General features: G+C 41.5%; 1 protein-coding gene across 3 annotated transcripts in view; it reads right to left on the bottom strand.

Annotated features, from left to right (window-relative positions):
- Nucleotides 1–6,039: 6,039 nt before the first annotated feature.
- The window catches only part of LOC138621027 (nck-associated protein 5-like), a 71,076-nt gene continuing 59,591 nt past the window's right edge, over nucleotides 6,040–17,524 (bottom strand). The window contains exons 12-14 of one of the 3 annotated variants that reach the window (XM_069698757.1): nucleotides 15,092–15,478; nucleotides 12,539–12,634; nucleotides 6,040–10,486 (exon numbers count right to left, since the gene is read on the bottom strand). In XM_069698757.1, coding sequence (XP_069554858.1) covers nucleotides 10,485–10,486; nucleotides 12,539–12,634; nucleotides 15,092–15,478 — 485 coding nt within the window. In that variant the 3' untranslated portion in view covers nucleotides 6,040–10,484. Of the gene's footprint in view, nucleotides 10,487–12,538; nucleotides 12,635–15,091; nucleotides 15,479–17,524 lie in introns of those variants that run through there. The other 2 variants (XM_069698758.1, XM_069698759.1) reach the window with 2 other exon arrangements.

Here is a 17,524-nt window from a genome sequence, read left to right as displayed (position 1 = left end):
ATTAGGGACTTTGGGTATGTAGCCTAACACCCATAATACAGACATATTGCTATCTGTCAGTGATATTTATCAGTGATCCTTTAGGTTTGTCAGTTTCCCAAGGGTAGAGAATAATGAATGCAAAGTTTATCCTGGTGAACCATATTATTGACATGACTTTATCATCAATTGTATGATGACATAATGTACTGACATTTTTATCAAATTTTGGACAATATACAGTGCATCCGGAAAGTATTCACAGCGCTTCACTTTTTCCACATTTTGTTATGTTACAGCCTTATTCCAAAATGGATTAAATTCATTTTTTTCCCTCAAAATTCTACACACAATATCCCATAATGACAAAGTGAAAATAGTTAGTTTCATATTTTTGCAAATCTATTAAAAGTAAAGAACGAAAATATAACACGTACATAAGTATTCACAGCCTTTCCTCAATACTTTGTTGAATCACTTTTGGTAGCAATTACAGCCTCAAGTCTTTTTGAGTATGATGCTACAAGCTTGGCACCTATTTTTGGGCAGTTTCTCCCATTCTTCTTTGCAGGACCTCTCAAGCTCCATCAGGTTGGATGGGGAGCGTCGGCACACAGCCATTTTCAGATCTCTCCAGAGATGTTCAATCTGATTCAAGTCTGTACTCTGGCTGGGCCACTCAAGGACATTCACAGAGTTGTCCCAAAGCCATTCCTTTGTTATTTTAGCTGTGTGCTTCGGGTCGTTGTCCTGTTGGAAGATGAACCTTCGCCCCAGTCTGAGGTCCAGAGCTCTCTGGAGAAGGATTTCATCAAGGATGTCTCTGTACATTGCTGCATTCATCTTTACCTCCATCCTGACTAGTCTCCCAGTTCCTGCTGCTGAAAAACATCTCCACAGCATGATGCTGCCACCACCATGCTTCACCGTAGAGATGGTGTTGGCCAGGTGATGAGCGGTGCCTGGTTTCCTCCAAACATGACGCTTGGCATTCAGGCCAAAGAGTTCAATCTTTGTTTCATCAGACCAGAGAATTTAGTTTCTCATGGTCTGACAGTCCTTCAGGTGCCTTTTGGTAAACTCCAGGTGGGCTGTCATGTGCCTTTTACTGAGGAGTGGCTTCCGTCTGGCCACTCTACCATACAGGCCTGCTTGGTGGAGTGCTGCAGAGATGGTTGTCCTTCTGGAAGGTTCTCCTCTCTTCACAGAGCAACGTTGGAGCTCTGTCAGAGTGACCATCGGGTTCTTGGTCACCTCCCTGACTAAGGCCCTTCTCCCCCGATCGCTCAGTTTGGCCGGGCGGCCGACTCTAGGAAGAGTCCTGGTGGTTCCAAACTTCTTCCATTTACGGATGATGGAGGCCGCTGTGCTCATTGGGACCTTCAATGCTGAAGAAATATTTCTGTACCCTTCCCCAGATCTGTGCCTCGACACAATCCTGTCTCGGAGGTCTACAAATAATTCATTAGACTTCATGGTTTGGTTTGTGCTCTGACATGCACTGTCAACTGTGGGACCTTATATAGACGGTGGTGTGTGTCTTTCCAAATCATGTCCAATAAACTGAATTTACCACAGGTGGACTCCAATCAAGTTGTAGAAACATCTCAAGGATGATTAGTGGAAACAGGATGCACCTGAGCTCAATTTTGAGTGTCATGGCAAAGGCTGTGAATACTTAGGTACATGTGATTTTCTTGTTTTTTATATTTTATAGATTTGCAAAAATTAAAAAAAAAACTTTTTTCACGTTATCATTATGGGGTATTGTGTGTAGAATTTTGAGGAACAAAATTAATTTAATCCATTTTGGAATAAGGCTGTAACATAACAAAATATGGAAAAAGAGAAGCACTGTGAATAATTTCCAGGTGCACTGTACTATACTATGACATTTTTATAGAATTTTCTACGAGATACTATAAAATGACATTTTTGTCAAATTTTGGACGGCATACTATACTGACTTTTTTATAGAATTTTCGAAGACATACTATAGTGTGACTTTTTTGTCAAATTTTGGACGTATGACTTTTTGGACAACACACCATACAATATTCATGTGTAAAAAATGTTCATATCAAACCTTTGAATTCAAAAGATGGAATCGTCTCTTCAGCACAGTACATTGTTGGCTAATATTTCATATATGGCTGAAACCTGGCTGACAATTGTTGCTCACCTTTTCCTCCGAACTGTGGTCTTCAGTGCTGATCCCAACATTGTATTAACCTTTTCTTTCCAGAATCCAAACTCCTTTAGAGTTTATATGCCTCACTACACCTACCAGCACATGGCTGCAATAAGAGTAAGAGGATTTCAGTCCAGACGAGGGCAAACCACTGATCTGCGGCAAAGAAGGGTCACAGCATGCTTCATCATTGTTTACTCGTCTGAAGTGGCAGATATTAGTCTGTTTCAATCCTCTGTCTAAACTCCAACAGTTTCATTCAGACTCGTCATGATCAACCTGTTTGAATTAGCGGATGAGACGCTGCGTCGAGGCGCCGTGGAGAAGTTGTTTGTGATTTACCGCGCTAATCAGCTTAATTGGAACTCGGCTAATTATACATTAAGACACAATTAAATGTTATCAATCCCTACTTTGATCGAACTTTAAATAAGCCAACAGTCATTTATGTTACATTTTAAAGCAATGAGGAGATTTACAGAAGGAGCCGAGGAGCTTTCTGCTCTGAAATGAGACGTCCTGGAAGATAATTAAAGTGAAACTTAGCCGTGTGAGAGTAAAATACATAACGGGGCAGCTATTGAAGTTGTCAGATGACTAAAAGATCGTTCCATATTTCAGGATATATGTTCAAACTGATTGGTTTAATTTAATCCATTTCATTCTGAGAGTTGGACTTTATTTTGTGTTTTCTTTCTGCACTCTGAGGAAGCAGCAGTAAGTGCGGGTGGCTTCTGAACATCATAACATGACTAATAGCACACTGGGTGGCTTGATGCATGGAGCTTTTTAAAAGAGCAACACTAATCAAGAATGACTGACCATCAGATCAGAAAAGAAAAGTCTACTGTGAGCATACAGAATGACACCAGCATCTTAAAAGCAGAGGGAAACAAAATGAACTCAATTTGTGAGTGAAATATGATACTTTTTTGTCTTTGGGAAATGTTAAATACATCAAAAGAAAGTCATTGTGTCATAGAGGAGGAGGTCTGTAGCTCAGTCGGTAGAGTGGGTTGTACACCAATCAGAAGGTTGGTGGCTCAATCCCCAGCTCCTCCTGTCCACATGCCCAAGCATCCTTGAGCAAGACACTGAACCCTAAAATTGCTCCCGATGGTGTACCATCAGTGTGTTGTAAGTCACTTTGGATAAAAGCATCAGCTAAATGAAATATAATGTAATAGAGACTCTGGGACCATTATGACTGCTCAAACAGCACAAGGTTACAGGAACCTGGAAACTTCTTGGGAGACTGTTTGCTCACCTGATCTGCAGTTTAGTCCAATATTTTACAGTTTCTATGCTGTCATCACACTTGATGTTTTCCATCATCTCATTTCTGATCATCCCCTCAATCTGGATTTAGTGAATCAACCTTGAGAGATGTGGCAGGGTGACCGAGTGACTCATATGACTCTCTAAGTACAGGTGAAAGGCATCTAAAAGCATGCAGAGGAAGTGTACTGTACTGCAAAAGACATTGGAAACAAAATATTTGCACAATTATGATTCTCCACAACACTTTATTTTACTCACCTATTGTAAGGGGAAAATAAAAAGGTTTGGTTTAAACTGTAAAACACCGTCTGCTCTCCATGTGTAACGCCTGAATCCAGTATGGTGCAGCACTGTGCAGGTACCGTGTGCTGCAGGTGATGGGTTTGTCTTTGGCAGAGTTCAACGTGGGTTTTGAGTTCAGAGAATAAACCAGACCAGATGGTCAAAGACCTCAAACACCAAAATATTCCCCACAACCAGAGCAGGAGAAATACTCCTTTGGATGCAATTGTATTCAATCTGAGCTTGTTTCTTAATCTTTTTTTTTTAATGCCAACATTGTTTAATATTAATTATATGCACATATTTTGTATTATCAAAGTACATCTCAGTGGAAACATAAAGTTTCAGTATAACTAATATTAACCACAGAGGATTCAAAACCACCAAAACCTGGTTAAAGAAATAATTGGAAATCTGGAAATGTCCCACTGGACTGAAAGCCACCTCGCCCGGATCAGGGAAACCGGGGAACCCTCCCGGAGCCAGACCCAGGAGGGGAGCTTGCCGGCGAGCGTCTGGTGGCCGGGCCTTCGCCCATGGGGCCCAGTCGGGCTCAGCCTAAAGAAACAACATGGAGCAGCCACCCTGTGGACCCACCACCCGCAGGGAGAAGCATCGGGGTCGGGTGCATTGCATACCGGGCGGCAGGGCGGGCCGGGGGCCAGGGTGAACCGATCGCCGGCAGCATAGACTAGCTCTAGGGATGTGGAACGTCACCTCGCTAGCGGGGAAAGAGCTGGAGCTGGTGCAGGAGGTGGAGCGGTACCAGCTAGAAATAGTTGGGCTCACCCTCACGCACAGCACTGGCGCAGGAGCACGTCGGGTTCGGGGGTCTCCAGATCGCATCTCTGCTGTTTGCAGACGATGTGGTCCTGTTGGCTTCTTCGGACCGTGACCTCCAGCACTCACTGGGGCGGTTTGCAGCTGAGTGTGAAGCGGCGGGGATGAGGGTTAGCACCTCCAAATCTGAGGCCATGGTTCTCTGCCGGAAACCGGTGGATTGCTCCCTCCAGGTGGGGACGAAGTGCCTGCCTCGAGCGAAGGAGTTTAAGTATCTCGGGGTCTTGTTCACGAGTGAGGGGAAGATGGAGCGGGAGATCGACCGCCGGATCGGTGCGGCTGCAGCAGTACAACAGGCGCTGCACCGGACTGCGTTGGTGAAAAGGGAGCTGAGCCGGAAGGCGAAGCTCTCAGTTTACCGGGCGATCTACGTTCCGACTCTCACCTATGGTCACCAGCTCTGGGTCATGACCGAAAGAACAAGGTCGCGGCTACAAGCGGCCGAAATGAGTTTCCTCCGCAGGGTGGCCGGGCTCAGCCTTATGGATAGGGTAAGGAGCTCGGACATCAGGAGGGATCTCGGAGTTGAGGCGCTACTCCTTCGTGTCGAAAGGAGTCAGCTGAGGTGGTTCGGGCATTTGATTAGGATGCCTCCCGGGCGCCTCCCTCTGGAGGTATTCTGGGCACGCCCAACTGGCAGGAGACCCCGGGGAAGACCCAGAACCCGCTGGAGGGATTATATCTCCTGGCTGGCCTGGGAACGCCTCAGGATCCCCCAGCATAAGCTGGAAAATGTTGCGGGGGAGAGGGAAGTCTGGGTCAGCTTGCTTGGCCTGCTGCCACCGCGACCCGACCCCGGATAAGCGGAAGATGATGGATGGATGGATGGAAATGTGGAGAGATTGAGGCTTTCTGGCACAACTTTACCTGCAGTCCAAGGCGCATGGAGAACATCTGAATAGATCAAAACTCTATCATCTCCTGCCTATGGCTTCATGTTTACTGGACAGATATGATAGTATAATCAATGTTCATTTAAATCTCAACAACAAATACTGTGGCCATATTTTCTTTAAACTGTTTCTTTAAGGTTGAACACAGGCACAAATGAAGTACCTAATGTAAATCGAATTTTGTTTATGTACTGTATGGAGTCTAAAGACCACACACAAATATATGTGCTTCATTGGCCTCACTGTGCGATTTTCAAAAGACATGAAATTCGAATTTAAGAAATAATGTTCTTCATTCGAGTTTGTAGTTTTCCTCTGTCCACACTGTTTGGTTGCCCAGCAGGAGTTTTCTTCCAGTTTGAGCCGACTTGGTTCAGTGCCCGTGACAGGTTGTACTCAACTGTTAACTTTAAATTTAATCTAAAAAAAAAAAAAAAAAAAGTTAAAATGTTGATGCTGTCAAACAGTCAGAGAAGAACTCCGCTGCTCACGTCGAGCTCATGTCTCCACTGTTTAAAATCACACCTGGACCGAAAACAAGACAAACTGAAAACATGACAAACCTCCTTAATGTTCGTAAGTACTGAAATAGTTTATTTTTTCCTTCTTCTTTGACATAAAACAAAGAATATCAGTAATATACAATTCTTAGTTTGTACTGCTAAGGTGACTGTCACACAAGAACATCACTGTTATTATTGGGTTCTGAAAAAAAAAAAGAAGAACATTTAGTAGGAGAATAACTGTAATAGTGACAATATGTGCAATAAATGGTAAATTACACTCATCAGTGCTGAGTACAAATACAGGGCATTAAGAGTAAATGTTAGAAAAATACAACACTCTTGTGAGCTCTTCGTTATGTGAGCCGATGTAAAAACACAGACGCCACGCTCCGTCTACCCGTATCAGGACAGCCGATCTGTTCCCTGATCCATTAACACCTCGTCTCACCTGCGCACGCTACACATTTCAGTTATTACACACGTGTGTTGCTATTGGCGCCATTGTTACAAATATTACCTTCAATGTATACATGTAGCAAGTGAGCGATTGACAGAAGAGGTAAATACAGTAAGATGACTAATGATATTGTGCAACGTTACATGATGTGAAGCTGTAAACTGTCTGTAGTGTCTCAAAGGAATATGGCTATTAGTCACCATGACAAGTCTGATATGTAGATTTAGTTGCATTCATTTTTCTGTTATATGTGATAAGCTCAGAACAGTGTTTTGGCAAATATGCATTTTGGCAGATATGTACACATGAAAAGCGGACAATGGTGTGTGTGTGTGTGTGTGGGGGGAGGAGGGGGGCGTGACATTGCAAAGCAGCTAAAACTGTCAACTATGTCGTGATGCATTCGTAACACCAAGAACAGTAATATAAAAGACACAGTGTACATAATAGAGAGAGAAAGAGAGAGACTGAGCAAACCGTGGTGAGATATCATACAGCTAAATGTACAGACAAGAACAGACAGGAGGAAAATATCCAGCTACTCTTAACTTAAACCATCCCACTGAAGTCTGGTGTGTTAATGAAATGGTCGCACGTATCAAAATGATTAAATCCACAGCATCTATCAGAGACAATGAATGGTATTTTCCCTGAGCTAGCACAACAATATGTCCACTATATGCGCCTCTACTAGGTGCTTTATAACTAAGGTTACATGCAAAACTCGCTGCTTTGTCTTGATGTCATAACTGTGGAAACACGCAGAAGATAACGCACGTGAAGAGTTTCATTTCAAAATGAGACGCGCACTGTTTCGGACAAAACCAGTGGCAGATTATAATAATTGATACATATCTAACAAGATTAACACATCGGTATGCTCTTTTCTTGTAATAAAACTCTTCATATGAGGATATATTTAATGCGTTCCTGTGGTTAGAGTAAGCCAGAGGGTGGTTGCATGCCTATTAACACTGTGACAATAATAATCATAATAATAATAATTTTAAAAAGAAGTTTCCAACAAGTTAGTGCACACTTTAAAGAATCACATTACTCAGTCAGGTATAGAGCTCATGAATGGCAATCAGTAGTTAGCGCTGTACATAAGATATATTCTCAGGATGCAATTCAGAGTTTGTCTTCTCCACATTTATGAAGGTCCATCTGATGTTTAGCTCAAAAATATATTACTGACGTGCGTTCCAGCTTCGGGTCCTCATTATGCATCGGAGCAGAATAAGATCTTTGCATAAACATTTTTTTCAATGTTCACACATGCGGCTACATAACTTTCATTCTGCAGGAGTCTTGCATGTGTCTCCAGTAGTGACCACAGCTGGTGCCATTATGGAGGTCTGGTGGTGAACTGGTTGTGCTTGTTAAAAGTTATCTCAGTATATCAATAGCCTATATGTGTATAATTTTGATACAAAAGTGGAATCGTAAGCCTGTGTGACGTGACAGACTCGGTCCTTTGCCTGCTTCATATAGAATGCTTAAGACCTTAAGCTATTTTGTAAGAGGTGGTGGAGACCAAAAAAGAGGTCAAATGAGAGTAAATATTTGAATCAGTTTTGTAAACATGGAGACTTAAATATTACTATGACCATGTCTGTATTTGAAAATAGGCAAAAATTATTAGATGAAGCTTTAACCATCAAACTATAAAACCAGATGTAGCGTGTCTGTGTGAAGGTTATGAGATACATTTTAACCAACATTCACAGTAACTCCATAAAATATTGACAATCCCGTATATACTGTAACTTATTTGCATTCTTCAAATGTTAACGCTCAACATTTAGAAGTACATCTTTTAATCATATAAACGTCTTCTAAAAACTACAAAGTGCACTGTTAGTGTCGACATGTAATTCCAATGCAGGAAAAACTGTCATATTCTTATACTTAAAATGCAGACCAGCGTGTCCCGTGTCATGTTTTCAAGTCAAGTGCTGATTTTTAACCAACGTTTCATCTCAATCTTGCCTACTAAACTAATACGGATCTACTTCAACTAGCGGAACGGCATGTTTACGTATTCATAACTAATTGCTTTACTTTGCTTGTGCAGAACTTCCCTTTAGCTGCCAGTAGAGGTCATTGTAAGAAACTGTTGCAATTTTCATACGTATTCGGAAAAATGAAAAGTTTTGTCATTTGGCTGATAAAACATATTAGACAAACAAATTAGTTGTATGGCAACAATTCGTAGGTGACATGGTTGCAAAAAATAATAAGTTACATACTGTTTAAGTAACAGTACGTCTATTAAGTTGAGTTATATAAACTATGTAAGGTATGAATTCGTCTCTTCCTGTTCTGCTCTCCACACATTAGATTCTGATAGCGTAACAAGTTCAGCTTGCCTTCGTAGCTATGTTGAAATACCTCTGCCGGTCACAAAAGGCTGTGTCTCAATACACGTTAGTACATTTATTACACGTGGTATACTATATGTTAGTGCACTTGCATAGTACGTGAATTTCGACGGATATTGTTGTCTTAAATCAAACTTGTCTGTTGCGCACTTACCGGAAATGAACGTAACATTTGAAAGCAATTAAGACTTGATATATTTGCCGTGTTTTTGTTGCCCCTGTGTCCCGCACATAATTAACATACTGATGGTTAGCAGTATAGTACATACTGAAAAACAAACACTTTTGTGTAGACGTCTACACTGTGAATTTATGTGAACATTGCAATGTGTTCATCGCGACACCTGCATCTTCCTTGACCATTTGTAAACAGGTTAGGTCCCTCCTTTTCAGCTACATAACCAAATGGTGACTACTGAAGGATGAGAAGTGTCCAGTGTTTCATTAACAATTATTTGTCCGTTAGAAGCACAACATCCTGGTACTCATGTTGTGCTATAGTGTGGACCATAGACTGTATATAAAAATGGACGCAGCTTCAGGGTCTGAAAAATGAGACCGATGCTGAAGTGCCTTAAGCTTCAATACCATTGAGTGCCACAAGAGGTTGGCTCCAAAATGCCTCCTGCTCCATTGACTCCTGTTCAACTTCTCTCATGAAATTCTGGTTTTCCTAACTTAAGTCACTCCTTCTTGTTAGTTTAGTTTTACACTGTGTAAAAAAATTGGACATAGCGTCCGAAACACCTCCTACAGTCCTGGGTGGCTCACAACTACAGTTGTTGAGAACGGGGAAATTAGCTATGGTGATATGGGGTCTATATGGGGGTTGCTAACACCTGTAGGCAGCTTGCTAACTGTCACTCAAAGCCGCCATGTGCTTATGCATAACTGTAAGACTTAGACACAATTTAAATCAATCCAATTGGATGTGGAAATTAGCTATAGAGAATAGAATTTTTTTTTTTTTAACCAGGATGTAAACACATTTATTTCTGCGTTAAAGTTGGGTATTTTAACGTGGGGGTCTGTCGGGATTGAGACGCTTTTGGTGCCTCGTGGCCACTCAAGGAACTGCGTTTTTCGGCACTTAAGCACTGGCGTCATTTTTCAGGCCTGGAGGTTTCTGCTTGGTGTAAACGCACTCACGCATTCAAAATAGCAAGTGTAAGTACTAAAGTACGCAGATAGAGACACAGCCTAATATTGGCTTTAAGTTGACCCACGTACGCTGGCTCAAGTGCAACTCAGATATATGTAAAGGTAGCTAATCAATGCTACAGTAGCTTTCTAAATTGAATAAAACACTTATGTGTTTTGTAAAACCGTGGAGAAAAACCCAGTGGAGAAATGAACCGCGTCAGTTTGTGTGGGGAGACAGCAGAGTTGAACGTTCAGAGATTCAGTCAGCTGCTCACAGCTGATGCCCACGAGGTGCAGACCTCCAGAATGGCTGCCAGAGGGTTTGTAACTACACCTGAAAGGCTGCTCAATATCTGAACACCACGCTGAGCACAGGTGGTAGCCGACACTGCCAAGCTCACTTGTTGTCCAGGTCTGAGTGTTTCACCCTGATACACAGTGTCCAAACTGTGGGATGTGTGGCAGAGCGATAATTCCAACTGATTGCTCGATTCCTCGCTTTTAGGTCCACTCGTTCCTCTCCAGAAACTCTGAAATGGAAGATTTAGAGTGGAGTGAGATCCCGCGGCACACAAACAACATTTAAAACGAAGCACCATTTAAAGAAAAGTAGAGCACACTGTAATAAATCATCTTACAGACTGGCCATCTTCAGTTAACGGATGCTGAATATTTTTCAATATTAATAAGTGTGCTTATATGCACATACAAAACCAGTTTTATACAATGGAAGGTCAGCAGTTCTCCACTGATTGCTGAGCACCTTAAATTACAGTATTATAACATGCATCAGTTCAGTTCTGGGAGGGATTGTTGTTTAAATGCAAATAGGAGGACAATTGATGATATGATTGCATCAGAAGATGATATAGCAGGAGATGTAAAATTACATCACTTTCCCACACAAGTCAGCTGTGTAACCAGAACTGTCACCAGGCGTGATTCATATAATGTGTGTGGTACCTGCATGAATACTATACTATACTGTGTGCATTTTGTGTGTGTTGTGATGGCTCATAACCTGTGGATAGTTTTTTAACCCGTGGGCGTTAACGACACGTTGTACAATGCCAGCGTTAATGTACTGTAGTAAGATGCTAATGATGTTTGGGAAACTTGTTTCAGTCATGTGTTTCGTTGCCACCATTAAGCTTGCTCTCTGCTCAATGGAGATGGAAATGGCAAAGTGTAGATTTAAAGCAAAATAAAGTTGTTGTTGTTGTTTTTTACAATGTGAAAAATTGAAGTCAATGCACTTTGTTTAATCTTCAGAGCTATCAGCCACAGAGACAGTGTTGAAAGGCAAAATATGAACAGGTCTGATCTGACAAGGCTCCTGGAAACAGATTCCACATTTATCTCAGGGAATAAAAAGTTTAGCTGCTGAAAAGCTTTTCTCACACCAGCCATTTTAACTCTTCAGTGCACAAAAGACATCTAGTGTGTATTTTTAGAGCAAAACTGTAAAATCCAATGAGTTCTCATTTTGTCATGTGAATTTAAACAGTATTTTGGAGAATTGTACGAGACTGCAGCTCTAAATGAATTTATACAAGATTCAGCGTGCTGTTGCACACGAACGGGGCACAGAACAGCAATTTACACGGAGGAGGAGGAAGAATCAACAACTTTCATGAGTTACGTTGCTTGATCAACATCAGCACCTGTGCTACATGAGTTCTTGTGACTACTTTGCGCATTCACAAATTCACCATGCGCTTGAGCAGCGAGCGCACACAAAATGGGGTGTCAAATTCTGGAAATCTGCAATGGACATCCTTGAAATGCTTCAGAACTCCTTCGGCAATGAAGCTGTAGGCCGGGCGAAGTGCGGGGTTGTACACCGTGAATTCGTGCCCCAGAGTCAGACTGTCAACACCGAGTTCTACTGGGACCTTCTGAGAAGTCGTCGCAAATGGTGTGAACTGTGGTGCGATGGCAATTAGGTTCTACAACATGAAACTGCTGAAGTTTCTACCCCGGAACAACACAATCGTAGCTCCCCGACCCCTCTTCTTACGGGATTTGGCTCATTTTGACTTCTTTCTGTTCCCCAAAATTTTTAAACAAAATTTAATGTTGGCTCTCTGCTCAAGTTTTAGGTAGGCCACATGGCGAAATTGCAAATGCAAACATACCGCTGCTCACAAAAGCGTGAGTAACTCGAGCGCCGTCGATTAAGTAATGCAACTTAGAATAGTTACTCACGAAAGATACTGCTCCGTGTGCATCACTGCGCTGCGTTCTGTTCGTGCACAACAGGAGCAGTCTCACAACTTTTTGCCCCACATATATAAAATGCACGTGTTTGAACAGCTTAACAACACTTTTGTAAATTAATTTAATCAGGACTTCTGTAGGTGAGTTGGGTATCTGACTTTCCAAATAGATAATATAAAAATAATTGAAGTTATTTTCTTAGCATCGTATGGAAGACACTCGTGTGTAACACTTAAGTATCTGCCCAAAAACATGTTAACGCCGAAAAAAAATAAACTGTCGTTGATAGAGACTGAACCCGGTTTCCAGCCCAAGTTTCACCGATTGTGTCACTAAAATAAATGTGTTCCATGGCGTCTTACAGTTGGCAAGCTGAAGCCTCGTCTGTTCTTTCTGTTGGCTGGGAGTGGTTCGTGTTTTCGACTTGACGTAGGTCAACTTCTTTGGTTCCATTCCACCTGGAAAAAGTTAAAATCGAAACTCGGCTCAGGGGTTTTCTCTGCAATCACATTGGTTTCTCTCTCCCGCCAAGAAGAGGATTCATGTAGAGTTCGGAGAACCGCGCGACACTCGCATGCTGACATTTGACATCTTGAAAGACAGCAAGATTATCACTTTGAATTCAAAGCGGCAGCAGACCTATGTGACACTAAAAGAGCTGCAGCTGACGTCTTGAACGATGACAGAGCTGCAGGTCTGACAGCCACCTCACCAGTGAAACAGTGCAAACGAAGACAGAGTTAAGTTTTTTAAATAAGGAGTGACAGAGGATGCTTAAATAAAACAGCCAAAAGGAAGGTACTGACTGTTTGTGATGGGCCTCCGAGACAAACATTTAAATCGGGATTTTTACCAAGAGAAGGGACAAGGTGGCACTGAGGATCGAAAAAGAGGGCTTCATTTCCAGGATGTGTTTTTCCTTGACACAAAAGTTTTCTTCTTTTTGTAAATGACCTCAAAACATTGTTGAATTTTCCAGAGATTGTATTGTAAATCAACTCCTGCTGCTGTCATTAACATGAGCTCGTACAATTAGGTTGCAAGCTGCAGCTGGTAAGTGTTCACCAACAGCAGCTGTCATTTCAGTCGTCAAAACTTGACTGAGAAATGCTATTCTGCTTCTGTCTGAAATCAAGGACACGAGTGTCTCTCTGCGGCACCTGTTGCGTGATTAGCATACCGAGCAGGCCGCGTACATGAGAGCCATCAGCGCAGGGATAGAAACTCAGGCTGTTGTAATGACACACAACGATCCCTACTGCTTTCAGTCGTCTATTATAGTTATATATTAATTTTTGTTTCTTCAATTTCAGCGGAGCTCTTGTGAAAAGCACGTGTGAATAAACACGGGTGGATCCTCAGGAAATGCATTTCCTCGGGTGACAACGTGATAAGTGCATCTCACAGTGGTTAATGAATAGTTAATTACCTCAGTAAGAATTACATTAGATGTCTTCTGTTACGAAAATTTGTGATAAATGTCATGAACGAAGCCCTTTCTTTATGGCAGCTTATCCAGCGAAATCTTTGTTGTCAAAAAGTTGGCTTAAATCGAAAATGAAGTTCAAATTTAGGATTGATTTTGATATATAGTATGAAAAAACAAGGTTTTCTTTTGTTGCTGTTTTAAAAATAGCAGATCTACCCTTGCTTTGGATGAAAATATCACAACAAAACCAAGGTACTTCCAAATTTTGGTACTGGTTCCTGAATGATACCTTTTTTCGAAGCAGATTTAATTAAATCTATTTTAGCAAAATTTAAATCTTTAGTTTTCATGCAGTTTAGAGGGGGAGAGTGTAACCCAGGTGGTTTTCTGTAAGTACAATTAACAGATTCCCCCTAAATGCCTCACGTGCATGTTGTCGCTAGTGCCTAAGATTTTCTGATGGTCCCTAAATGCCTCACGTGCTATCAGTAGATGCGAGCTAGCCGTCTGCACACAGAGAAGCCTAAATTTACTGTAGCTTAGGTCAGACAGATATTTGGACACAAATGAGTTTAAAAACAGTGAAATAAGGCGTTCTAATGTAGGATTTATTTAAATTGAAACCGAGTAAGTTTATCTATGAGGCCGGACTGCCTCAGTAGAAGTTAGTTGTAGTAAATGGTGGAGCTCACTGGCCGTGATAAGATTTGCTTCTGCGTACACAAAGTTAAAGTTTTTAAAAATAAGAACGTCTTTGTATGGACGTAGCCTGGCCATCGAAATTTAGAAGCGAATGTCGAGGTATTTTTTGATACTAGATAATAACTTCTGTCAATGCCACGTGCATTGAAATTTGGTACCAGTCCTACTACATTGTATCACATATCTATTTAAGCACATAATTCAGACCGTTTGCAGTCAATGATGCAGATTCCTTTCCAACCACAGCGACACAGCCGACTACTGTGGCCACAGAAAGTACTGAGCTACATGTATCGCTACAAGACACCACATTAAAATGCTCTTCACACTGGGCCTCATGCCAAAACAATTCTTATCCAAGTCACAGACCGCTTAGCTTTGGCACACATTCATAATTTCAGATTTTTTTTTCAGGTGCACTCATTTGACTACTGACGCTGGTAAATTTGTTGTTCTAATTTTCTGACAACAGGACGTGAGGCTCCTCGGAGTGACTTTTTATTTTATACTCTGGTGACTTTGTGAAACGTGGTCACAAATGGAACAGCCTTAATTGACAATTTGATTACGCTAATTGTGAAGTTGAAGATGAAATGAGCAATATTCAAAAAGTTTTGCAAAGTTTGGTGAAATAGCAAACCTCCCAGAAGAGTAAGAAAGATTTAGTAAATGAGTACAAAAGTATTCTTGCATTAAGGCTTTATGAGTCCACATTATTAAGAGGAAATATCTTTACGGCTGCAGTCCAAAGGTCATAGCTGCAACTTTTGTGGCTTTACTGTACCTGGTGGTGGCCTGGGTAGCCTGCTCTGGGTATCACACACACTGGCAGAGGTCATAATGGGTTCAGACGGGGGTTGGATGGGCTGGAGGAAGGCCACAGTGGGGAAAGGCACTGACTGGATATGGGTCATGGAGGAGTCGGACAGGGAGTTTGGCACCCCCGCATGGCTGCTGTCCTTAAAGCTGGAGGGTATCCTCCACCGGGGCAAAGGGGAAGGAGACACTTCCTCGCTGGAGGAACCGGGGACACTGGGAGGACTGAGGGACTGTTCTGGGGTTGATGAGGATTTGGGGAGGAAGTGCAGGATGGAGGAGAAGAAGGAACAGGATTCAGGAAGGGGGATGGTCCCGATTCCACTGTCCAACGTTCGCATCTTGCAGCCGGAGCCTGCGGCACAAGGAGAACAGCTGAAGTGGCTCAGGGTAGCGGGAGAGAAAGGGTGCACAACAGGAATGAAACAGGACAACCATGGTTGAAGTGGTGCTAAAGTAACCTTTAAGATATACGTACTGTACATTAATATAATTATTGACCGGCCCGTTGTTCATCATTTATCCTGTACTGTAACTAACTGTGTCTCTGAGGAAAATCTCTGTAAAGCCATTTCATTCGGAGAATGAAATCTTTATCATTAAGTACTAGAAATGATAACTGAGGCTTTACTGTCCGATGAGGGCAGTTTTATCAATCAATAAAAATGGATCTTCTCAGTCGTTTCCCTCACGTCTCCTTGTTATTCCTGCCACATCATCCTCACTCCTTTGAGGAGCTCATACTGGTGTTTTGGTACTTTTAAAGCAGACGTGCAACAGATGGTTACTCTGCTCTTTGATTTCCACTCTTTCACTGTTACTTGGCTTCCTCAGTCAAAAAAACGGTTGTTTGGTACAATCCAATTACATATTAGTGCTAATTACATCATAGCGCTCCTACAGAGAGCACATCAAGCCCACTTGAACCACTGCTTTGTTTTACAGATGCTGTTAAATGGGTGTGACTATTAGCATGCATTGGTCACATATTGAATATGAAATGCATGTATGGCACATGACATGAAATCCAAATACACCACTAATGTGTGTATTTTTATTCACAATATACAGTCATGTTGATGTTGTTACTTCTTAAAATTTAAGGGTAAAGAATCTGACCGGGCCTTCAGAAATCAGTTTCTGCAATAAAAACTGATGTTTAACCTTTGTACAGTTTAAATAAGTTGGATTTTTATCATTTAAATTACTGTTAAGCCACATTTTCACTCAGAAAATCAACAGTTTTTTAAAACCAATCTTCCACTACAGTAGGAATCCAGAAAATAAGATGTATCTGTCATCCATCGAGTGTGCAAAAACTCAAAATAAGATAATAATTCTTGAAGATGTTGTCGTGCCGGCTCGTGTTTTACTGTGTAGCCTGTAGCAGGAACCTGTAGGCGATCACATGGCGCAGCTCAGGCAACAGCTGCTCCCCGCTTTATTAATTAAGAGAGGCTTTACAGCTCTACTCTTGGTTTCCAACGAGCTCAGTTTCTTTACTTTTTTTTTTTTGTTAATTGGATTTTAAGATGCTCAGATTAACTGCCAAACGGTCACATTACAAGCAATGCTAAGCTAAAAAAAAACAAACAAACAGGGAAACATGGACAAAGAGGAAAACACATTATATTATTAGAATTTAAGATGTTTATTGCCAGCAATTACAAGCAATGAAAACATCTCACTAGTTTGTAAAATCCTTTTTTGAGTCATAACTTCACAAACATCCTTGTATTGAAAAACAGCTTTAAGTGCCAATGGCTGACTCAACTCGACACCTGAACTGTTGTAAACAAGAACAAATAACTGAATAGAGGAGACGTAGGACAGAGATTTTATTGATTAGTTTGGTCTTAAGTTGTAGGTTAACAAGTACCGCTGTGACAGTCCTTCCTGGAAAGACAGAGGCTGACAATTGATTGGCTTCTATAAGCCCTGAACATGGACGGTGAGGTTGTTGTCCTCCTCACACTCTCTCTCCAATGTACCAAGCTCAGTCAGTAACTGCTTGAGGTCAGGCAACACGGCAGAAATGATCTTCTGATTTTAGTGTTTTAAAATATGATAGCTTATGAATGAGAATAATGTGTTAATCCGTGTTAAGTTTAACAGGTCACAATACTGAACCGCAGTCTACATCTCTCAATTGAAAACATTTGAAAACTAAAGCAAAATCTTACATGTCATCCAGGAGTTTAAGAGGTAACCAAACTAAAAACCTATATGCTGAGCTGCACAGACATCAAGAAATGCACAAAGTCTGTCAAGACAGCAGAGTAAAATGGGACAAAATATGTTACAGGTTAAGCTTTCATCTGTGTTCTTTGGTAAAAACAAACAAACACATCAGTCCATTAAAATGACAAATCCCCCTATTTTTTTAATTTGAAAATAAAAC

Source organism: Brachyistius frenatus, unplaced genomic scaffold (genome assembly GCF_029030835.1).
Source record: "Brachyistius frenatus isolate BFR_SWC_R1_liver_20210118 unplaced genomic scaffold, ASM2903083v1 Contig_28, whole genome shotgun sequence".
Classification (NCBI taxonomy): domain Eukaryota; kingdom Metazoa; phylum Chordata; class Actinopteri; family Embiotocidae; genus Brachyistius; species Brachyistius frenatus.
This window is presented reverse-complemented; position numbering and strand designations above follow the sequence as displayed.